The sequence below is a fragment of the Seriola aureovittata genome, chromosome 24, assembly GCF_021018895.1.
Source record: "Seriola aureovittata isolate HTS-2021-v1 ecotype China chromosome 24, ASM2101889v1, whole genome shotgun sequence".
Classification (NCBI taxonomy): Eukaryota; Metazoa; Chordata; class Actinopteri; order Carangiformes; family Carangidae; genus Seriola; species Seriola aureovittata.
In genome coordinates, this window is record NC_079387.1 from 8,380,204 (window position 1) to 8,405,145 (window position 24,942).

The 24,942-nt window shown below is 40.8% G+C and overlaps 4 protein-coding genes across 6 annotated transcripts in view; 2 read left to right on the plus strand and 2 right to left on the minus strand.

The window, feature by feature from the left end:
* LOC130165654 (gamma-aminobutyric acid receptor subunit beta-3-like) overlaps positions 1–3,471 on the minus strand; it is a 56,976-nt gene extending 53,505 nt beyond the window's left edge. Inside the window, exon 1 of the mRNA XM_056371106.1 lies at positions 2,873–3,471. Within this exon, the coding sequence (XP_056227081.1) occupies positions 2,873–3,024 (152 nt within the window). The 5' untranslated portion in view covers positions 3,025–3,471. The remainder of the gene's footprint in view (positions 1–2,872) is intronic.
* Positions 1–10,230, plus strand: part of LOC130165655 (gamma-aminobutyric acid receptor subunit alpha-5-like) — a 29,000-nt gene extending 18,770 nt beyond the window's left edge. Inside the window, exons 8-10 of the mRNA XM_056371107.1 lie at positions 4,652–4,804; positions 5,039–5,250; positions 5,618–10,230. Of these exons, the coding sequence (XP_056227082.1) occupies positions 4,652–4,804; positions 5,039–5,250; positions 5,618–5,917 (665 nt within the window). The 3' untranslated portion in view covers positions 5,918–10,230. The remainder of the gene's footprint in view (positions 1–4,651; positions 4,805–5,038; positions 5,251–5,617) is intronic.
* Positions 10,231–11,683: 1,453 nt separating this feature from the next.
* LOC130165656 (gamma-aminobutyric acid receptor subunit gamma-3-like) overlaps positions 11,684–24,942 on the plus strand; it is a 77,539-nt gene continuing 64,280 nt past the window's right edge. Inside the window, exons 1-2 of the mRNA XM_056371108.1 lie at positions 11,684–12,336; positions 12,716–12,870. Coding sequence (XP_056227083.1) covers positions 12,281–12,336; positions 12,716–12,870 — 211 coding nt within the window. The 5' untranslated portion in view covers positions 11,684–12,280. The remainder of the gene's footprint in view (positions 12,337–12,715; positions 12,871–24,942) is intronic.
* Positions 15,566–24,942, minus strand: part of cfap221 (cilia and flagella associated protein 221) — a 130,185-nt gene continuing 120,808 nt past the window's right edge. For 2 of the 3 annotated variants that reach the window (XR_008826878.1, XR_008826877.1), the window contains exons 26-27: positions 22,396–22,493; positions 15,566–15,875 (exon numbers count right to left, since the gene is read on the minus strand). The gene's annotated coding sequence lies outside the window, so the exon portion shown is untranslated. The remainder of the gene's footprint in view (positions 15,876–22,395; positions 22,494–24,942) is intronic. The other variant, XM_056371101.1, reaches the window with a different exon arrangement.

The window sequence follows — 24,942 nt, forward strand, 5'->3', positions numbered from 1 at the left end:
CACACACACACATAGAGCTAGAGAGAGACCTGAGACCTAGGGTTAATCCCCCCATCCAACCACCCATCAGCTTTTGCATAAGAAGATGACATCACAGATCAGTGAGGGATTGGTTGGTTGGCTGTCGCTGAGTATATGTGTGTGTGTGTGTGTGTGTGTGTGTGTGTGTGTGTGTGTGTGCTCTTGTACATTTATCTCTGTGAGTACACCTATCCTCACAATGATGGCAAAGTGCAGACTCTTTTATGGTGCAAACAATGACCTGGTTAATTCAGGGTTATTTCTGGGCTGTGAGTTTACTTTAAAGCTGTTATTAATGTGGGACATTAAATAAGGATGAGGCTTCATTTTATATGATAAGATAGGATCCTAATTAAAAAACAAGAGTTTAACATTATGGCGTTTTGCTTAAATTTTAATTTAGGTCCTCACAAAGATAGACGAAGAAATGTGTGTGCATCTGTTTGTCTGTTGGAATTGGACAGCCTCGCTCTGACACGTGGGGGTGGTGGGGGCGGGGGCGTTGAAAGGCATCTGCTTAATACTCTTATGTAAAGCGGAAACTGTATTACACTTCCCTCCAGTTTCTAGTAGAATCATTATTAAAAGTGTGGATTTCCCCTCTTTTCTATTCACGCAGCACAACACAAACCTTCCCTTTGCTGGCTGACTCAGTGGTTTAAGAGGAGGGTTAAATGGGTTTGTTGGTTGAGGGACTATATGGCTGCTCAGCTGAACTGCAGGTTCACTTGCTGGATGGTTGATCAGGCAGTTTGTTGACCAGTTTGCTTCTTAGTTGACCGGTTGATAAAAGGCTGGCTAAAAGTCTACTTCAATCTTGACATACTGTATCATATTTTAACTATTGTCTGCTGCAGTCTCTGGTAACTAGGAATAAAATTAACAATACTAGGGACAGGGAATATCCAACCCACAATCCCAGCGGAAAAATCTAAACCTACTCTGTGAACTGTAAATGAAAACTTATTTAAAGATGAAGAAAGTGACAAAAATGTTGAATTAAATCAGACTTTTTTGCAGCCTTTCTTCAAATAAAAACTATAAAATGCAATTCTTGAATCAAGTAGTTTTGCATGAAATTCATTAAGACTATGCATATTACCGTCACCAACTGTTTGTTAACAGACTAGCTGACCAGTGAAGCTGGTGGCAGGTGCACAATAAAAACAAAATGGGGACTTGCTCATAAAAACATTGCTTCATAGCGCTAGTAGTGACCAAAACTGCACAGGGTGCCTTTTAAGCTGTGCTGTTTTCTATTCATTTCTTTGGCATCTTTTTATGTTTCTCTTGTCCAGTATCAGCAAGTAACCGCATCATTCTACTATTTCTGGTTCCTTCTACATTTAATGACGCCAACTATTACTTCCTTCTCGTATGGGTGGTCAGGCAAAGACCAGACATATAAAATATTTTATCCTCTCTTGAAAACCGTTTCATATTTCTGTACAGAAATAAGTCATTTACTGGGATTTGTTTCAACGTTTAATCAACTTCCAAGGTCAGTTACTCCGTATTTCTGTCTGACAGTTTACTTGACATCACCTTGTTTGTCCTAACTTATCAAACCGCCATCTGGTGTTCTGACTTATCACAACAAAATGCTGAACATTATCTGAGAATTCCATTTAGCCGAAGGACTAAAGGCAGTAAATCATCATTCATGCAGCTCAAAGCTTCTGTCTGGAAACCATCCAAATCAGTGGTGGAGATTGCTGATGAGTTTGGGCTCATGGGGTCACATCCAGTCCAGTAGGTTAATTTACATTTTGTATGTCTTTGACTCTCTTGCTGATAACTTTCACACACCAAATATGACACTTTCAGATGTGCCAGAGCAGCATTTAGCAGTGTGACACATTAACATGCTTTAAATTTTACAGGAGGTTTAATCATGGATGTGAAAACAGATTCCACCTTTGTCTTTTCGCACCTATGGATAAATCACAACCTGAAGCAGTTTTTTACAACTTAAGCAACACCTTCTGATAGCTGTTGTGGTTGCATGTCCCTGCAACATGACTGTCTGCCTGTAGCTCTCTCATTCACCTAGAAGTTGACCATGGATGGGCTTTCCAAAAATAAAAAAACATTTTATATTAAGGACAATAAATGCAACCAAAATTGGTGCATTTGGAGTGAAGGCCAGAGATTTATCATTGCTCTGATAAAAGGCGAGACAGAAGTGCACTGTCACCTGGAGTTAACTGCTGCTTCTCTGCTTGATTAAAAGAAGTCTGACAGTCGCCTGCTGTTCTATTGAGTCTAGACAAAGTAATGAAGCACTTGTAAACCTGAGATTCAAAACATCAGTCAATTAATGATTGTCTGGCCTTTCTTGTGTTGTTACCCGCAGCAGTAACAACTCGTCTCCTTGCTCTGGATGCAGGGCCTCAACAAAAACAGTGGACATCCTTTGGGGCTGAACTATTGGATGGATCAAATCCTGAAACCTATTGTACAGAGGTCCATGGCCCGAAATACTGAGAGGCTTTAATTAGCACATATAATCTTTGACAACACTCCCATTATAGAACATGAAGGAGGAGATTAGTCTCCAAGTTTTTCTTTTAAGGACACGACATCTTTAAGGACATGACTCCTGTCTCAGGGAGATATTTTTGGAAAGATACCGCTGTCTGTCTCTAAAAGTAGGTAAGACGTTTTATAGCAACAGTGATAGCTACTGTTTGTAGGGACTTATAGGACGAGTATAGAATGGTATGCTTTGGACTATTGCTTTTCTGTCATCTTTGCAAATCATCAGAAACACCTTAATCAGTCATTTGGACTTAAACTTCATGCCAATAATTGAGACAGACAAAGGCAAAAAAATATTTTTCCTACTCACCAGTTGACCAGCATGGCAGCATTGTTCTCTGACATAAACGGAAGTTCCCCTTGGACGTTGCGAAATACAAATCCTTGGGAGAAAAGCAGTAAGATCCACCAGGGGAACATGTTCCTCCTTATTCCTCTGCCCCCAGTCCTGTCGGGATCCATGCATCAAGGGCAAAGGTGACCCTGGGGTGTCCCAGGTCGGCAGCGCCTGGATGTGTCCGGATGTTTCCGACAGCAGTAGAAGTCGACGGGGTAGCTGTGAGCCAGACGGCCTGGAGTCATGAGGGCGTCAGAGGGCCCAGGTGATGGGGGCGCAGTGAGAACTAATGCTGTTGGGGATCTCCTGATTGAGGCATGGCAGTGGCTGACGTTGATAGGTCTTGTATGTAGTGGTTGCCCTCAGCAGAAGAAGTGGTTCACCTCACTTTCAGGCTGCCGTCAGTTGATGCATTTCCTTCTTCCCTTCGTACGCCAGCCAGTCCCATCAAGAATCTGTGATCATTATTCCACAAACAGCTGCCAAAGAACAGAAAAACAACATAAAAAGGAAGTGATAGAAAATGTCCACACGGTCACCCCCCCTCCATCCCACCAGTGAGTAGCAGCAGTGGCGGGAGTGTCCCTGTCTGTGGCTTAGAGTGTGTGCTGAAGTATGTGTGTATGTGGTGGCCGTGAGCAGTTAGAGATCATGCTTCATGTGTGTATGTGTGCGTATGTGTGCGTGTCGGTGCTTGGATTGGCAGGGCGGAGTAGGCGTGGCTTAGAGCTCTGCGAGGATCCCAGGACAGGAAGCCTCACCCCCCCCCCCCTCTCCTCCCCTCCCTTTACTCCCTCTCTTTCTCTCACTGATGGCAGGATGCAGATTGTAACCAGGGATTAGGGAGGTTCAAAAATCCGATTTTGCCTGGAGAAAGCCTTGTGTATTACTCTGTGTGTATGTGTGTGTGTGTGTGTGTGTGTGTGTGTGTGTGTGTGTGTGTGTGAGGAGAGAGAGAGAAGAGAGAGCTTGTGTACATGTGCTCTAGTGTGTGGAATATAGTCATTGGATTTTTCATAGTTTACCAGCGCCTGCAGTCGCACACTGCTGCTGGCGAGGGGATTTTTTAAAGCCTCAAATGCAATCTTCGCTTGTTTAACTGAATATTGTGTCCCCTCTCTTTCTATCTCTCTGTCCCTACACTTTGCCTGTCTCTGGATTTACCTCCAACTGCCATCGCTGCATTGTTGAATAGCAGACATTAACTGCATAATAATCTATTGTCATATTCTCGAAATAATTAATACAGCTTTGCGCTCATTTTTCAGTTTAATAATGGAGTTCGTCGTCATGTTCAACTGAATATGAAATGCTCTCTTTATCCCAGCTTCATTTTTTAACTGTTCCACCTCCGCTGCTTTCAATTCTGCAGTTTCCAACATCTCTGATTATTTCATTACTGAAATAGCAGAAATGAAGAGAGGTACATTAGCTGCGTGAGAAGAGTTTATGGCCACTTTTGTGCCTGTTTCATTCAGTGATTGAGCAAATTTTATTGAACGATTTTAGACCATTTTAGTTTTTGGTCATAAAAAGTAAGGCTGTAATGTTTGTGTTGTTCTATGTGGTAAAACAAATATCCTTTGTGCCTTCAAATCACACATTAATAATCACTCTTTGTCCACACAGTATTAACCCGGTGTGGTTCAGCTTAAAGCAGATATCTCTATCATTAGGAGACATCTAACCACTCGCCTTGTGTATTGGCCCTGTCTAACTTCATATCCTTTTTATTTCCTTGTCTCCCCTCAGGACAGTATACAGTGATGATGGCCCACTTCTACCTGAAGAGGAAGATTGGATATTTTGTCATCCAGACATATATGCCCTGTTTCATGACTGTAATCCTGTCTCAGGTGTCATTTTGGCTAAACAGAGAATCAGTTCCTGCAAGGACTGTCTTTGGTGAGTGAAGCTGCTTATTTACTTATTTCTACTTTTTATTTGTCTGTGTAATATTCCTGTTCATGCTCATTCACACCAGGGAGAATAATAACAGTTGTCCACTGAGCAGCAGCACTGCAGTAGCTGGCAGTTAAGAGTTATTATAGCGCAGAGTGAGGGGAGACTGTTGCTTGTTTGCAGGCAGCTTGTAAAAAAACTCTATTTAAACTTGCCACGGCCTTTGTTTGCACCCAGGGGTGACCACGGTGCTGACTATGACCACCCTCAGCATCAGCGCCAGGAACTCACTCCCTAAAGTGGCCTACGCTACAGCCATGGACTGGTTCATTGCCGTCTGCTATGCGTTCGTCTTTTCTGCCCTCATCGAGTTCGCCACAGTGAACTACTTCACCAAGAGGAGCTGGGCCTGGGATGGCAAGAAGGCTCTGGAAGCACAGCACCCTAAGGTACAGCTACAGCACAAAACACCTTCAAATACTCGATTATCATACATGTTTCTTGCTTTAGTATAACCAGAGATGCCCACAAAATCTGTCTGTTAGCAGCTGCTCTTAAACATATACCTGCATATTGAAATCATCATAAATAAAATCTCAAACTGCCAGACCACCAGTGGGAATCATGGTGGGGGAAATTCAATTACCCATCAGTCCACAGAAATGTTTTACTGCTGTAAAATCATTAATCCTTCCAGACAGAATGAAACACATTGATTATCTCAGGGCAGAAATACTGGGAGCAACACTGGTGCAAGCGGCATCTGTAGAGGGCTTAAGACTAATTCACCGCTCAATGTAATCTGTCCCACTGTAGAAACGAGACCCTATGGTGCTGTCGAAAAAACCCAACAACGTCTGCTCGGCGGGCGTCAACTACACTCCCAACCTCACCAAGGACGTGTCCATCTCCACCATCTCCAACACGACGTCGGTGCAGCTCCGAACCGCTGAGACCAAGATGGTGGATCCCAAGAAGACCTACAACAGCGTCAGCAAGATCGACAAGATGTCGCGGATAGTGTTCCCCGTCCTCTTTGGAACCTTCAACCTCGTCTACTGGGCCACGTACCTTAACAGAGAACCGGTGGTGAAAGGAGTTGTCACCTCAACGTAATCTCTCTTCTTTCTTTTTTTTTCTTTTTTCTTTTCGGAGACAGAGAGTTTGTGTAAGGGAGGAAGTTTAAGCCTAATTGGAGAGTGGGTGGACTAAAAGGAAAGGGGTTGTTGTAAGGTCTCTGCCCTAGACAAAAAAATATTAAAAACAAATATCTGCGCTTGAAGAACAAAAACAAACTATACTTAACTATCTAATTCAAGCACTTTGAATGGATGGAAGGCTACAACAGAATCCCTTTCCTGTTCTTCATGGCCTAACAAAACGCTTGATCACAAAGGAACTGCTTTTAAAACTCTGTCGACGAGAGAGTGGGTGCTTTGCTTCTTTCTCATCTATCCTTCTGCAGTTTGCATGATGCTCTCCTCAAACCATGGACTCCTCTTTGTCTTGAATACTGACCAAGTATGTCAATCACTGTTTAAAGTACGAGAGCACACTTCATCGCTGCTACTCGAGGAAGGGTTTTAACTTGAACTAATGTAGACGTTTTGAGCAAATTTAAACACTTCATATTCTTATAATGGAGGCTTGAAATGCACTGAGCTTATACTATGAAAAAAAAAAAACTGCAATACAACATGCATTTGAATTTGAAAAATGGATTTAAAAAAATGTATCTAATTCTACTCTGTGTGGAAGAAACGTCTCTCGAGATTAATGCTGCAAGTGCATTAATAATTTAGTTTTACGTCTCTTTTTTCTTTTTTTTTTTTTAAAAACCTTTGCGATTTTTTTTGTCCTATTGCAGTGAGTGCTTGTGTGTCTCTTTGTACATCTTTACTTGAAGATTCAAAGCCTACTGCTGCAGGCCTGGTTTCCCAAATCTAAAATGCTACCTGAAGGTGAAAAAAATGAGATGTATTTGGAAGATTATCATTGCTGGGGTTTCTGAATTTCTTAATGAAGAGGCTCTTCTTCATTCATAAAATATTTAAAAGTTGTCATTAAGGGAAGCACGCTAACAAGAATATTCAAAAACTGTCTGTGGCCCACTTACAGTGCGTGACTGGACAGCTGTGGATGGTGGACTCAGACAAATTTGGGATTGGATATATGTACTATACCTGAATTTTGAGTCTGGGTCACTCAGCTAGGAAACTAATATTCACAGTTGAGAGACCAGTGCCTGAGTGTGCCACATACAAATCAGCTGAGAGTTTGGAAACTGTCATTTAGTGAGACGACTGGGTTTCAAGCCACTATTTAGGAAAGCATCTATGCTGCTAATGTGTCATTGGGCAAGACTAACAGCTCCAGTTTCACAAAGACAAACTTTGCGCAGATCAAACTGAAATTCAACAGAGAGCAACAACACAAAAAACCTCCAGTATCAGAAAATCAGAAACACAGACAAAAATTCCCCAAGAGAGTGAACACAAGAAAAGCCCTGGTCACACCAGGAAGTGGCACAGTGCATTTAATCCACGGCTCTGCTAAATATTTGGTTCTCGAAGCTGCTACACATGGGTAAATGAAGAGGGAGAGCTAGTAGCTAGCTAGCTTTTTAGGTCAGTCGTTAATGAGTTCGTACTGTTTATGCGAGCTTCTTCCATTTCAGAATCTCTGCCTCCCCGATCCTTGAAAGGTTAGCACTGTCAAGATGGCTTAGTGTAAATTTGTGGGGTAAAGTTCACCAAAATTTAACATGAAACAAAAAAAAATTGCACATATTTACTTTGCCTACGCAAGTGAATCCACTTTCATTGGAATGTGTTGACATTTTAAACGTTAGTGTGACCAGGCCTTTGATTTGAAAAGATTTGGGGAAATTAAGCTGAGTTTCAGAATCATGTAAATAGACTTTTTATTTTCAACTTAAGTATTTGTTTTGATGCAAAAAAGACGATATTGAAATTCTGACATTTGCGTTTTAAGCCCTTAGAAGAAAAAAAAAAAAAAAAAAGCCAAAGTCTAACGTTGACTTTCAATTTATTAAGAGTATGTTTTTGTCTCTTTTCTTAATGTTTTTGTGTACGTGTGTGAGATTCTTTTCGTCTTGTTGCTTGTAGAAGAGCTTACATCTAACCAAACTCGGCTTTTGATGTTTGAATTGAATCAGATTTTTATGTACTTATTTCTACATTGACTTAATTAAACTGGAAGCAATGAGCACACGTTATGGCATTATGGCTCGAGCCCACCATAGAACAGCACGTGTGACTTGTTGGACTATGGTGAGACATACTCAGGAACAAAAGGACCCATGCTTCCAGCAGAAGAGTTGCCTCTGAGTCACTACGTCTTTAATCACATGGATTTGAAACAGTGTAGTTCACTCAGTCACCTGCTGCTGGGAGCAGTGTCCCTCATAACTTTTTGGCGCTGAATGGCTTGGTGAAAAACCATGTAAATAAAGACGACATCAGCTGCTACTGCACCTGCTTTGCGAAATAGGGATCTTTAAAGTATGAGTTTGAATTCTTTCCCAAGCGATTTTATTTTGAATTTTTGTGCCATAATATACTGTGGGATTTTTGTGCTGGGTTGGGTTGATGTTGAATCTGCCATTTATGTAAATCTAAGGTGTTGCTCTCTGTCAAATGCTTGGTTGGTGTCTATGAGCAAAGCTAAGACTACTGTATGTTTCGGTGCTTGTTAGAAGCACAGCATCAGTGTAAAAGGAAGTCCAATGAAATGCCGTCGAGAGGCGATCCATACGTCTGTCTGGCAGCCCGGTGCAGCTGAACAGACCAGACATACCTTTCTAACCTCTGTATCTGTTTGTTTCCGACTCTGCTGCTTATACACATTGTCAAGTAAGAGTGATGATTTCCTTTTGTTTCTGATTATGCCTGCAGAGTCCTCTCACAAAGTTTGGGATCATTTGTTTGTTGTGTCAGAGCTGAACTGCTCCAGTGCTGCTTTATTTGAGCTGACTAAGCCTTATTCTGAGTTATGCTACCAAAGGAAATGAAACTGTAATAAGTATTTTGGTCCCTAATAATGTAAGTGTATGTAGCCTCCATTATTTTATCTAGGAAAGGCAATGTCTGTTTGTCAGTCAGTCAGTCCACTACTGAAATATCTCAACAACTACTGGATGGATTGCCATGAAATTTGGCACAAACATTCATGTTCCCCTGAGGATAAATTATAATCACATTTGACTTGTTCAATACTTTGCAAAGCTAATTAAACATGACAATGTTAGAAAGAGTTACACAAGGATTAATTGCAGTGGCCAGTTCAGCGCTAGCAGACAATAACCAACACCACGAAGAAGAAACATATTATGTCTGGAAATGTCTAAAAAATGTAAAGATGTAGGGGTACTGTATTTCCTGTAACATTCCCATCTCTTTTAATGGAGCACTGTAACTCTCTTACCCCAAACTAACTAGTTTTATAAATCTGTTTTATTCTTAAATGGTTCAAAAGAAAACATATAGCCTTATAAAAGCCTTAGTGGAGATAGAAAGGGAAAATAAAACGGAGTTAAAGTTTTCACTAGTGTGTACCAAACATTTTCCAGCCACAGACAAGAGAAGGCTGCTAATATGCTAAGATCACAACCATCATTTCATCGCATGTCAGAAGATCTCTATTGTGCAACCCATCCTCTCTATACATACATCTGTCTTGCCATCCAAAAAAAAATGAGTGCCCCCATTCATTCATCCATCCATCCATCCATCCACCCACCCATCTAACATCCCTCCCTTCTCTATTGCCAGCCAAGAAACGATTGCCCACCCCTCCCTCCTTCCTTCAGCCACTGTGACAGACTCATCTGCCATACATCTGTTAGAAAAGGGATTTAGTTCCGCTTAAGTTGCTTTCACCCGTTCAGGGGGGCCCCTTACAGCAAACTCCAATTTAAGCCCCGACTGGCCCAGCCGATGACAAATGCTTGTTTTTCTCTGTGTAGTGTCTGGACAGATGTGGCTGCTGAGTGTTAGGGACAAATTTAGGATTCATTATATGTACTTTATCCACAGCTAGCTCTTGGGCAGTGAAGCAGACTGAAGTTTTGAACTTGGGTCTCTCAACTAGGGAACGTAATACACATGCAGCAGTCAGCTTACTGCAGGGCTGTGATAGCAACAGTTGTCTTTCCCAGGAGGGCTTTAGGCAGCCATACACATGCATGAGATCTTTATTGTTTCTTAGCATCAATAAAGTGCTTTTTAAATTTTGTTTTGGAGGAAACATTAAACTGAAACCTTTGCTTACATTTTGCAAAAATGCAGCAAAGCCATTGTAGCTATAGCTGGGCTTGACAAAGTATTTGTGTTATTCATTCTTTGTTTTATGTACTGTATTTGTTTTATGTATTATACTTAAATTAATCAAATAAAAGGTTGAACGAAGACAGTTTTCAGGAATTATTTTGAAACATAAATCAGGATTATAGCTTCTAATTGTATCGATATGATTCCCAATTGACATTAATAGAAAAATAGCTCAATACATAGATTGAATGTAGGAGCTACTTCTCGCTTGTCTCTTTTTCTACCTACTTTTGCTTTTGCGAATGCAGCACTGTCATTACTTTGCCCAGAAAAGATGAATGTAATAAATGAACTTCAGTTACAGGCTGCCAATCTTTATTTTCCATGTCATTTAGACTGAAATTATCTAAAGCCGTTATTGAGTTCACCATGATTTGATGAGCAAGATGCCGGGTTGCTAAGATGACAGTATGTTCACTTTGTGGATTTTATTGAGCATGAGACATCTAATTATTCATAAGAGAGGGAGCTTATAATTTCACCTTTTTTTTTTTCAAAAGGTAAGTCATCAGTTTTATGACAGTAGTTATTACTCCACTACATTTATTCCACAGCTATACTTACTATAGTTAAGATTGTACATAAAAATCCTATTAATATGACAAGACATGAAACCAGGGGTTCCTAAGCTTTTCAACTTCTGACATCTTACAAAAAGCTAGTTGTGGCTCCTTGTCACATTTCAGATGCCTATGAGCTGTTAGTAGTTCCTCCAAAGAGACATTTCCCCCTTAAAACTTCTCAGATTGTCTCATTAACATAATAATTTGAAGGCCAAAGGGGTGAAATTATCAAATATACTTCACATAAAAATACAGAAATTTGAGAATAGTCAAAAAGGTGAATGTAAATTTGTATTGTGGGGGTTTTAATGCTTATAATAAAGTATTTTTTACCATTTTTTCCATCACTGTATATCAGTAATATAACTAACAGTGTCATAAATGACATCTGCATGTTTTTTTTTTGTAGTTTGTTTAGTTTAGGTCAGTGCTGGTCAAGATTGTCCAGCACTGCCATGACAATCTAACATTGCTGCGTTTGTCCTCTGCTGCATCTTCGGCCACCAGGGGGCAGTGAAGCCTCTCGACCTGCACGCAGTGTGTCGCTGTGTGGATTCAGACGCCTCACAGGTCTGTGGGCTGAGCACTGGGCTGCCCCACTGAGTTGTGCGCCTATACAGAAATTACTTATTTCGAGTGTCGGGCAGAGCTCGCTGTGACTCTGTGGTACGTAAACGGGGTGTGTACCGCCTGAATATGACTTCCAGTGGCGATCATCATCAGACGAACAGCAAATATAAACAAAAAATCAAGTACACATTCAATTCAACTGATATCCTACTGTTCTATTTATGACTTATTGATCATATTTGATACTTTTCTTTAAGATGTGCAAAGTAGAGCACTCAAAAATTGAAAACGTGGATAAAGTATTATGAGTTTGAGTTTAGCGATGTTTGATTAACTGGAATAAATTTAAAAGCACATGCAGATGTTTAAATATGCAGCAATTGTAATGAAATAAATAATTGTTGCTCATGACGTAGCATGAAAGTAAAAAAAAAAAAAAAATTAAAAAAAAATGTTTGCTTATGTTTTTCATCCAGATAATGCAATGCAGTTGTGATCCAGGTATTGTATGTAACCTGTGAATGCATGAGTCACGCAAGATGCTCATCTTCTAAGGTTCACCACCACCACCACCACCAGCAGCAGCACCAGCAGCAGACAGCGTCACCCCAACCACTCTGTTGCCCACACAGGCGTTAGAGAGGGAGGAGGGCGCTGCTGGATCCGGTCGATTAGACTCCCCTCCGCTGGGCTGATCACATTGATTGATCGTCGGGTGCGTCCCGGAGGAACCCCCCCTACCCAATCCCACCCACACCCCCATTCCCCCACCCCCTTTTGCGAGGAGTAGGGAGGATCGAGGGGGGAGAGACCGCTGTTGTGTGGCCGCAGATGACACGCAGAAGAAAGTGTGTGGGCGGATGAGGAAGTTCAGAGCTCGGATTGATGGTTACACACCTACTGTACTGGCACTTTTATCGCGGCAGCGGCAGCAGCACACACCGGGATCTCTATCCACCAGTTCCTGTGATCAGAGGTGATCCGCGCATGGGAAAATGACAATCAAGTTTGTGGTCATCCTCTTTATACTTCTGCTCGTTCAAGGTGCTCGGTGAGTCTGATTCGCACCTTTTATTTTTATCGCATGATCAACAGCTGGAAGATGTTTTCGATTCTTTTAAAGCTTTAAAAGTTAAGGATGTAGAGGCAACTGCGCATTTTATGTGAATGAGTCTGGCTGATAACGCATGTTTTTTCTAAGGGCTTTCCCCGCACATCTCCGCAAACACACACTCACACTGACACACACACAAAAAAAAAAAATGACACTGCCGTGCCCAAACACAGTATGAGGTCTGACAATCGTTCACGGCAATGCTGCTGCGACAAAGTTTTCATAATTGTGTTTATAAAAGGGGAGCTAACATGATTAACGACCCCCTCCTTCCTTCTTTTCACTCCCCCCCACCCTCACACCCCCTCACCTTCAGTTCTGATCCACTGGAATATGGCGACGACGATGAAGATCACCATGATACCACTGTCAATCAAATGCTGGTTCCCAGGTCGCACCAGGAGGATGCCACTCTGATACTGAACAATCTGCTGAAGGAATATGACAAGACGCTTCGGCCAGACATTGGAGGTAGGGTTAGGTCATATTAATAAGTTTAAAACTTGTGTCATGAATTAAACGATTCAGTTTATAAGAGTTCAGCTTTACGTGGCGCTGTCCGTGGTGCTGGACGTTACTGGTTTGGAGTGGAGCTGTCCATGGTGCTGAAACTAGACGCGCTGCAGCACTGCGTGTCTCCCACCTCTACCCTACCCCACATCAGTAGCTTTAAGGCAGTAGAAAAGTACCATACCTCTAACACTCTGTATCAGCTTGTTACAGATCTCCATTCAAGCTTTATGATGTTAACACTGAAGTAAAAAGATTCAAACCCCACCTCCATTTCTTTATGGCTGCACCATTCCATCACATGAAAGTGTTTTAGGTAAGATTTTCCTTAAGGTACAACCTGACACACAGTATTTGGTGACTTTGACATGACTGATTATTTTCATTACCTTAATTTCTCAGTTAGTCATTTTATTGTTCTGTTTATAAAATGTCAGAAAATAGTGAAAAATCCCCCCTTATTATTATTGATAAATAATCATTAACAGCTGTTTACTTACCAGTCCAGAAGAAACGTTGTGAGTTCGGCATCAAACTTCATTCCTTTACTCTCCAAGAACTATTTCCAGCTGTGCAAAGAAACACACATGCAAACTCATGTTTTGCTTCTATTTCAATCATTTTTTTTCTTGTACTAAAGTTAGCATGCTAATCAGCTAGCCCTGGCATGATCATCACCTTCTGATACTGAGTCGTCCAGTCTGTCCTGCTCAGCTGTAAATGTTAATGCTGGCTATTTAGCAACAGCAAAACTTACAAATAGCTTCATTAATAAATGAAATATAAAATCTCATTATATTATGTGACAGATGTATAGTCAAAAAGCTGAAAACAGGGATGTCTTTCTTCACAAAAAGCAGACATTCTGGCGGCACATGGTTTTCATAGGATTGATCGGATGATGTAATGTCTGTCAGAGATCATACTCATGTCTTTTATTCATTGTTACACATCAACAAAAATCAGACTACAAAGAAAGATGTAGGGGGAAAGATGAGGGGCATGTTCCCTCAGATCTGGCTTTTTCATGTTTTTACCATTATTAGAAAAATCGATTCTCTAAAGAACAAAAGATCCAAACTAATGACAAGTCCTCTACATGTGTCTTTGTATTGGATTACTAAAATATCTATTGTCAAGTTTCCATCAAAAGATAATACAAATTTTAACCAAACTCCCAGAAAATCAGCAAAAGAAAAAAAAGCATATTAATGTGCTTTTCTATCCACTCCTGTTATGTCATGTCAATATTAGGAGTTGGGCACATCCAGATAAATGGTGGCGCTAATTCTGCAGTCTGGCGCCATTAAACAGTTGCAGAAGAAGAGGGAGCAACAAGATGATGTAATTAAAAGAGCGGCAGTCAAACCTCAAATGAACAAAAGTGATGAGGAGAAGTTTTTAAGCGCAAGTTGAAAATGGAAGCTGAGTTACATGTCTCGCTCCATCTTATATATCATACATACAAAGTGTGTGTGGTGTGTGTGTATGTGTGTGTGAGGTGGAGGGTGGTACCTTGAGTCCAAATTCTTCTCTGATTGCAGCCACATTATTTCCGCGATGCTTATGGTGCAATCAAAACTGGGAGCTTGTTGCAGTTGTAGGGGAATATTCTTCTTCAGAGAGTCAGGGAGGCTGGCTGCTAATCAAATGGTTACTGGTTTGATCCCCAGAGTGCTCTCACTGGTGGGCTGCTGACTGGAAAAGTTCCCTGTGCTAAGTGTGTAGTCATTACAGTCCCATTTATTGTTACCGCCACATTTCAAGAGTCATTTGGAGAAATCAAGGCAGTCTGTCTTTGATCTGAGTGTAGAGTTTGAGGTGTGGTGACTGGTAAAGTCACAATCACTTCATTTTAGTATAATAGTGGTGAGAGGTGTGTATTATGGCTCTATAGCTGATCGAATGCACAAAATCAGACTTCTGTACTCATGAATGAAGCTCTGAATGCTAACCTCTGATTTCTGTGATTAAATGGCACACGGCGATGCTTTTACATGTCAGTGAGAAAATACAATGTCTAACACTGAGACATTAGCTGCTATTATTCTTAATGTAAATGCAGGCACAAAAATTGCACTCCTTCAAATCTGAACACAAAGATATGATGCACACATTTTTACATGCAGTGGTATTAACATTTTCCAAAGATATCATTTTCTTTGGTTTCCATGGTGATTAAATGTCCATGAATCCACATAGAAATCATAGAGAAAAGATGATCTTTATAACTCCAGAACTTGCTAGAGAATCATCCTTTTTTTAAAATATATTTTGGTACCAAAGTAATCAACCAACAAAGGCTGACTTAAGAGCTCTATAGGATCTATTGTGCTTGTATCTTTCTTATATTCCAATTTACTTCTGCTTTGGTAAAGTTTTTACTGTATTTCTTTCCTCTGGATGCAGATTTTGCATTTACAGTCAGCAATGTGCTGATGAAATCAGAGGAATAATTGATCGTCTGAAATGTGGAAATCATTTGGGAACCGCTCTACTCTAACTTCTGGAATAAACAATTTTTTTAATATAACATTTTAGATGCTGTTTTGTTTCCTGCTGCTCACTGTGACATTTTCTTCCCCTCTCTCCTCACCTACATCCTGACACATATGTACATCAATACATGCTGAAGAAAAGTTCAACTATTCCAGACTAGTTCCAAAGGTAATTTACCCACAAAATATTCTGTGTTTTATTTTAAGTTTGGCTCCTCACACAGGAGGAGGAAATATATTGAACTCCAACTAAACTAAAAAATGACAGACATCTCACTCACTCAGAAGCACTCCACTAGATCCTCAAGAACTCCAGTGATTTTACAAGTCACAGTCTGAGTCCAGGTGTTGGGGAGTACTGCTGCATGTGATGAAAAGGTTGTATAAAGCCTGCTGTGTCTCCAGGGGGAGCTGTAAGAAGTGATACATCTCCTCGAGTGATGTCACCTGAGGCAGCGTTGGTTGGGGCTGAAAAACACAAATCAGAAAATGAAAACAATTTGGGGGCATAGACTGAGAGAGCCGGCTCTGTAGCCTGCTCCTGATCTCTGCTTGAGGCTAGAGCTAGGTTAGCTGCTACTAGCATAACACACATTGCATTGTGGGTAATGTAGGCTTCAGGTTTTGATCTCTGGTTCTACTATATCCATTTCTGCACCTTTTTTAAAAAACAAATCCATTGGGAGTCTGACAGTGATATAGGAGTGCATTGATAAATTGGTGGGCAACTCTTAGTCCAAGTAAAAGTACCAGTACAATAATGTAGAAATATTCTATTTCAAGTAAAAGATCCATGCTAATGCATCCACCCTACTGAAGTAAAAGTACAGAACTATTATTAACAAAAGGCACATAAGGTATCAGTTCTGGAGAAAAATGGCTGATATCGAGCTTTTGTCAGCATTGGAAAACGCAGGCCGCGATATATATATATATTATATATATATTCTATATATGGCTTTTTTTATGAGGTCACAAGCTGAAAAGGTTGGAAATCGCTGATTTAATCTTTAATAATGCATTGATTTTTAAAAAAATATATCATTATAAATCTTTTTCAAGTGAAATCTTAATCAGAAAAGTAACTTGTAAGTACAGCTGTGAGATTAAATGCAGTGAATTCAACCATTGCAAATAATATTATAAATCTCTAAACAATAGGACTGGGTCTGTTTGCTGCTGATCCGTCTCTCAGCTGCAGGACTCGTTGAAGTCATTTTAATATTTATTCGAGACTTAGTCAGAGACACAGTCTGCACCTTGAAGTTGCTAGCGCCAAGCCTGAAAGACTTTCAGTTGTAAAGGTTTCAGTCGGGGGTTTTAGCAGCTTCAGCTGAAGTTTCAATAGACTTTGTGCAAAGACTCTGGTGGGAACACTTATCTCCAGATCATTAAGAGTGTTTATTTGTGTTCCTGGGTGATTTAAAATGACCAAGCACCCAGCTTTCACCGGCAATAACCTGGTGGGAATTGATTTCTTTTTTTTTTTGGCCCCTGCAGGTAGTTCACCTTGCGGAGTGGGGAATCTCCCTCCAGCACTGATTCAGTAATTAAGGATGAAATTTTGATGAGATCCAGTTGACAAACCTCGGTATCATCCATGAAATGTTAATGTCTTCGCAGGATAATGTGAGGCAGTGGAAACACGTGTGTGTGTGTGTGTGTGTGTGTGTGTGTGTGTGTGTGTGTAAAACCACACGCAGAAACGAACACACTCGGATATGACGCTGAGTCAAAGACAGATCTGGGACATTTAAGTCGTTGTAAAAAAAAAAAAGAAAAAAGAAAAAAGAGAAGTGGGTTCAGTTGAGAGATGCTGCAATGAATCTCTGAGAAACACACACACACACACACAATGACAAGTACACTCACATAGACAGCCACTGAAGTCAGAACAGTCTGGCTCATTTGTGAGATACACCTGGATTTTGTCTGTACACACACACACACACACGCACACACACAGAGACAGAGACAGACACACACACACACACACACACACAGACAGAGACACACACACACACAGACACACACACACACACACACACACACACACACACACACACACACACACACACACACACACACACACACACACACACACACACACACACACACACACACACACACACACACACACACACACACACACACACTGAACAATGCTCTTCAGGTTGCCTCCCTTTTAAATGTGAGCTCCTCTCTACTTGTGCTTGTTTATATGCTGCCGGCTGTGGAACCAGAATACGTACTGTTGTTTTAAGCATTTTTGAGATGTCGGTTTTAATTGGCCATTAATTTAGAACTTGGAAGTGTGTTTGTATCTCACAGTGAAGCTTATTTCTTTGGTAAAACAACCTCTTTAAGCTAAACTCATGTAGGCGAGGCTGGGGATGGTTGTACATTCTCTCTTCTCCTCTTTTGTGTCAGATTTTTATGTAAAACTCAAACATATATGGAAAAGAAACCCCTGTACAACAATTCATGATTATAACTACATAACTATGATTCCCAACCTTTTCCAACTCGTGTCCCGCTTCAGATCTCAAAAATGTTGGTCTAAATTATGCTTTCTTTTAATTTTGACTCTTTCCTTTTAACTTTTCCTGTTGCTATGTTTTTAAAGATCATTTTGTTGTAAAACACATCTTATATAAACATTATTTATATACAGTATATGCACTGTTTTTCGGCCCACTTGAATTACCTTCATGGCCCACCAGTGGGCCCCGGCCCATAGGTTGGGAACCACTGGTCTAAACACTGTTTTGGATCATATTCTCTGGTTATTTTAGGGCTGGAGGTTGGAGGACGCTGAGTTGTGGAGGAATATGTAGACAACAGCTAAAGAGGGAATATCAACCATACTGTTAGTATTTTAGCGCGATCAGTCGTCCATTCGCTGTCTGACATCAGTGTCACCTTATTGTTAAAATTTGAATGTTGAGTCGCTTAAACTGGCAAAAAGTGCAACTGCAAAATCTGAAAAAACCAGCAGCAGAAATCCGAGCTACAACATAACAGGGTATTATCTTAGTGTGTGTTTGTTTCCTCCCTGTCTCTTCCAGTCTTGTGAAGTCAGCAGTGAGCCTAATCTTCATATAAAGTGGGTGACTGGTCCACTTGCGAAAAAAGCGACCCAGATTTCCCCCGAGCAGAACAAGTGTTGAGTCTCACCTTAACTGATAAGAAGCAGTTCGCCTTGGATGAAGATGAGATGCTTTTGTGTCCCTATTGTGTCACTTTCCTTTTGGATTCAGAGTGTGATCACTGTGTACGATCTGCGTGATCCTTGTACACTTGTGTGGAGATGCTCACGTGTGTGTGTGTGTGTGTGCGTGTGTGTGTGTGTGCTCACCAGGGAATCGAGGACAGAGCGGGGCTGGAGTGTGGGGCTTTGTGTGCAGCGAGGGCTCAGCAGCCACGCACATTCAGAGTTTGGAAGCTGAGATGATTCAAGGAGTTTGATTAAACTTATATTTGAGCCTCATTCTAAAAATACACCGGTTCTCAAATTAAAAAGGTCCTTTTAAGACAGAATCGAGTCTCTGTGCGCACGAGAATTCATTCGACAGACTCAAACCTACAGACTGAGGCTTTAAAAACTAAGAAACAAACATCAACAAGCCACTCTGTTGCACTGCAACTGCTCCTTCATTAGCATAAACACACACTGTACTTTATTTTGAGTCAGTGCCACATCACCGTCCTGCTGCTGTAAATACTCACAACAGCACCAAAATGTGTATTCATCCGCCATAGAAAACAGTTCCAAACAAACGCACTATTTCCTCCTGCTTGATTGACATTTGCCAAAAAAAAAACTACAGTGCCCAGCTGTTTTAGGGAACTACCGAGCCTCTTTTAAAAATAACACTAAACGTTTGTGAGGTGCTTACACCCTCAGTGGGAACCAGTGGAGAGCCACAGACCGGGTGGGGAAGTCAGAAAGTTAAGGTAAACAAAAGACGGACTCAGACGTTATTTGTTTTGGTCTTTTCATGTGACAATAACAAAACATAGATCATCTCCCGCCTGCTCCAACTGCTGACCGCGTTGATCCTCAGATATATTTGCCACATGCTACAATGCCACTTTCCAGGAAAAAAAGCCCTTGTCACACAAGGAATGGTGCAATCCAACAGCAACAGCCATGTATTTTGCAAAAGACAAAAGAAGCGACAAGTAGATACAAGCAACAAAAGCCACTTTGTTGATAGATGCAGACGCTGCATTGACAGAAAAACAACAGAAAATCCACAGAAGTCACAGATCTCATCTCAAGAGAAATTACTGCTCAGCAGCTCAAAACATCTGATGAAGCTATTACCCTTTTAAGAAAATGTTCTTATTTTAAATCCCTGGACTTTTTAGAAACTACTGAAACATGTGAGAGTAAAAGAACTCAACCTTATCAGATTTAAACTCAAGAGAAATCCCTCTGATTAGGTGCGGTTCAGTTTCAGCGTGCATGCAAATACAGTCAGCCTGACAGCTTTTCAATGTAGCCAGGTAGCTAATCCAGTTGTATCTATGTGTGATCACAGCCGGCGACTGTGACTGAAAGCTGTAATTGTCCATAGCTAACAAGCTATTGATCTATACTGACTGACCAGGTCGCTGCAATCATATCCGCCATTATTGCCTCACTGAATGTGTCTGGCGCTTACAATTAAGTCTGTGGGTGGTGTGAAAAGGGAAAGACTGCGTGTGCATTTCAATAGGAGGCGTGTGTGTTTGACTCTGACCAGCAGGCAGGTACTATCCATCCATATTTATTCACCTGCTTCAATAAGACTTTGCTGATTCGGCTTTCTTTATATAATCTACACACAAATTAGAGCTGCAAGAGCTAAATGTGTGTGTGTGTGTGTGTGTGTGTGTGTGTCACTAAAGAGACAGACTTTGATTCAGATAAAAGCCAGGTGTGTGTCAGAAATAGAAACCAAAGCAGCTCAGACATCATTGGTTTACAGCTGTTTCCTGTCTCTCTCTTCCCATCTGTTTCTCTCTCCCCTCCCTTTTCTTCCTCCATTCCTTCATGATCCTCCCTTTACTTCCCCTTTACCCCCCCCTCCTCTATTTACTATCAATTACTGTAAATTGCTGCATCCTTCATGTCCATATTTGCCGTCCAGATATGAGAGTTTTTGAAATCCAAGTCAAAGTTTGACCCACTTTGCATCGCATATTAAAATGTCATAGATCCAATTCAGGAGTCATGTCAGATTCAATCACTCCGGAGGCGACACATGAGAGCGGAGGATGGGATGTAGACGCTGCAACATTTGGTCTCATTGAATTTTACTCATCTCCTTGTACAGTAAACGTCAGCAGTCTACATTTCCCTTGTTTAATAAAAGATTTAAATGAATCCTTTGTTTTATTAAAGCATAAAACCAGCGGAAATCAGATTTGAGGAGTCTTAACATTATTTGCCAAGAAAGTTCAGACTGGGTTTATGTTCTCGTCTGTCCCTCATAGCCTGAAGTAAACACAGAGATCGCAGATGTAACTAAAAGATGAACAGGAGTAGATGGAGGGTGAAGGGACACTTTTCAGTTCAGAAATGATAAAAACAGCATGCTAACGCTACTTAGCCAGTCGGCTAGGTCCTCAAGTAACAAGAATTTGCATGACAGTGGCTTCACATCAGGGCTGGGAGTGTTAGTCGGTTGGTCCAGACTGAAATATCTCAACAAATATCGAATGGTTTGGCAAGAAATTCGGTAAAAAAAAAACATCCAAGGTTCCCCTGGGAAGATTCCTTCTAACTTTAGTAACTTTCCCTCTGGCGTCATCGTAAGGCTCACACTTTTAGTTTGGATGTAGTGACATTAAATTAGGTGCAGACACTCATCTACCCCCCCTCCCAGAATGAACTGTAATAGCTTTGCTGATGCCCTAACTTTTCATCTATATTGCCACAATCAGGTTGAAATTTCAATTGTCATAAACATTAATTTGTGGTCAAAAACCTACAAAACTAATGACTTTTTTTATTTTTTTATTTAAATCAGCTTCAGGCATACTCTGTGTTTAGTTCTAATTAGTGGTGATGGGTGAATCCCAACGCTTTCAACATTTCATCCCTGTAAAGCGCACTAACTTTTGTCAAGTGATTTTGAGTTTGACAGGGTTGCAGCTAAACTATATGTTTAATTAGCATGCTAACATTTACTTCTTTGTACAGAAGCCTTCTGAAGTGTCTGAGCTCTCTTCCCTTTAGATAGATAGTATATGTCTTTAACCTGACCATGTGTGGTCCCATGATCGGGTAATTTATGGTGTGCATATAATCGTATTGATTTAGTTTCTACTCTCTGCATTTCAAACTCACTGCGCTTTTATTTAGTTTGTACTCCGCATTTGAATTTCTAACAGTGACACAATCAACAATCTGGAAAACGCACATTCAAAATAACAATTTAAGGCGATTGAAAATGTAAAAACATGCAGGCTCACTCTGAAAAATCTGTGTGTGGTCCTCTTCGATAATTGTCAGTTTGCTGATTGTAAGCAAAATCTTCAAATCATTAGAAACAGTTAATGAATTGCCATAATATTTTCTTAACAGGGCATCGTTTTCCTCATTTAACTACTCAGCTGGATCAAAATCAGTTAGAGAATATGGGAGGTTTTAAGATAAACAAATATATGTTATAATTTTAATTCAATGAAATGGGGAGGGGGGGCATTCACGGTGCGATACCCTACAGGATTTCTGTAGGGTGATAATAGCTTGGCCTGGTATGAGTTATAAACAGGAGATAAATTGTCAATATTTCACTTTTGAATTTTGATTCACCACTTCCTGCTCAGAGGGAGGAGTTCACACCCAGTGCAAATAGGGCATCGCTGCAATTCCACCTTATAGGCCGCTGAGATCTAATCGTACATAACATTTAGCGTGCTGCTGCTTTAAGGAAGGATCACCCAACATTACAGCATTTCCTGCTGTAGTTAAATAGCCACTCTTTCCACTTACAGATCTTTGGTGGCTTTGAGGCTGACTTGGTCCTGGCAGGCCCCTTCTCCTTGATCCTCACAGAGCTGACATTTGGCACAGCGCTGACACCTCCCCAGCTGAAAGGACAATTCTCAGATGAGCCTCCTCAATATTTCAAGTCCAGTGACATTTTATTAGATGAAGAGGAGTTTAGAGTCCTGGCAAATGCTTCTCCTCACATCTTAGGTAGCAAGGTTAGCTGAGCTGGCAGTCACCTGGGGGGAGGAGATGCAGAAGCTCCACACACACACACACACACACACACACACACACACACACACACACACACACACACACACACACACACACACACACACACACACACACACACACACACACGGACGGAGTAACCTTTTATGAGCTGTATGATGCAAATGTCTCTCCCTCTCGGTTTGTGTTTGTTCTTAATGTCTCAGGATTAATGTTTTTCCTGCGTTTTACACTCCCGGGTGTTTAAAATCAAACTTTAGGAAAAGTTTTATTTAAAAAAAAGGTCTGTTTTTGGCCAGCATTATTTTGTCTTCTGGATAAACCATCTACTTTTCATTAAATTCCAACTTCTAATGACTGGGGAGGACAAGCTGCAATTTAAATACTGGATGCGTTTTTTCATATTGGTGGCCGCAGCGTGTCATGTATTGTCATTTGCCAGCGGGGTACACTGCATGTGGGACATTAAGTTACCATGGTGATGTCTGCCTGTGTGTTGACAGGCATTGTGATCTCATAATATCTTGTACTTACAGATAAGATGATCTCATTATATTTTGGAGCACCTTACTGCATAAATTAGCCGGTTAATTTGAATCTCTATACCTCCTTGGTGCCGAAAACTGTGGCGCTTCCTGCCAAGTGCTCACAAGTATGTTGACAGAAATACTTGCAAATTAATGCAGTTTCCTGTGCTATTTTTTTATTTATTTTTTTAGAAAAGCACACACACCGTCTGAGGAGGCAAACAGGGGGCCTTGACCAGAAATTTAGGTCCTGTTAAAATGTTTAATTCATCTCCAAAGAGAGGTTGTGGAGCTCAGTAAAAGCTGGCCTTTCATTCCTCAGCGTTCCCGGGTTAATGAGAAACCACAATGGAATGGCCAAAGCAATCATGTAGAGCTTTAAAGGGAGGGGGACTGATACCAAAGTGAAGTGCATTAGGCGGTAATAAGACCAACCTGGGCTGGATCATAGCTGACACATTTCCCATCCCTGTGAGCTCTAACCATTTAATCGATTTCCATCTGCGGCTCCCATGTCCCCTCCAGCCAAAGAACCGGTGGTTAGCCAGGGATTTGGAGGAGTTGGATAGACTTTGAAAATGTAGAAAGGGAAAGGGGGGGGTTGACGGCTTGCACCTGTGTGGTTTGTATTTCCAGTTAAGCCTAGTCATTTAGTCGAGGAAAATGAGAAAGGCCATTTTGTTAGAGCAGTTTTTTGTCTTCGAAGCTTCTCTGGTGATATGTTGTCTGTCTGATTGTACTCGACCTAATGGAAGATTTAAAACAGCTAAATAAATAAAAAACAGCACAGACTTTTATCCCCATTTGCACAAGGCTAACTCCAATTTAGTGTAATCAAAGAAATATTATCACCAGCATGAGGCACAGAAATACTTCTCTGACAAAACTAAAAGACTATACTTTTTTTTCTGCAGTTTTCCAGCTGTGATTAGACACTTGATTTTTGAATTTGGTTTCCCCTAAATACTTACATAAAAGGGAAATACATATAACAATACAGTATTGTATTTGATTGTTTTATAAATGTGTTTTTATTTAGACATTTGAAATCTTCCATTAGATTTGAATTAACCTCGCACAACCATATTTTTGCCACCCCAGGTGACACGAAGCCTCACAGACAGATGTGGCATCTTTTCTGAGAGTCTAAAGCTGCTGAACTGCTTGTTGGGCATGAGGCATCTTCCACTGTTGCGATGGCACCAGGGGAGCAAAAAATAATGCATAATTCATTGTTTACCTGATGGACACAAAGTCTAATTAAATCTCGAGATTATCTCCAGCTGTGACGGGTGTCTAATTTTTGTTTCCTCGTGTTAAAGTGACAAAGTTGCTTGTGGAAAATTCACAAATATTAGTCACTGAGGACTTCCCTCCTTTAACAATCTTATGTCAGTTTAACAAAATGGTTTGGGTGTCTGTGACTAAAGCAACTAATATTGCCCCCTCCCCCCACTTTCAAAGAGATTATAGCATTAACCTCTGTCGTGGCAGACGTCCAAGCCCTATTAGCATTATTATAAATAGATTCCGTTGTGATTCTTAACACAGTATCCTGGGATTAGCTTGAGCTGAGCCAAAAGCTTCCATTTGCATCTATTTGCACCATAATCTTCAACAGTGTGTGAACAAAGTCTTAAAAGTCAGTTTTTAATGTCCGTGTAGTGGCATGTGAGTCACATTCACTTAAAATGCAGCCACTTCACAGAGTAATTAATACAATAAATGGATGACACGCCAGTGTTAGCAGGTATAAGAGGTTGTTGCGATTATTTCATTGTTATTTAAG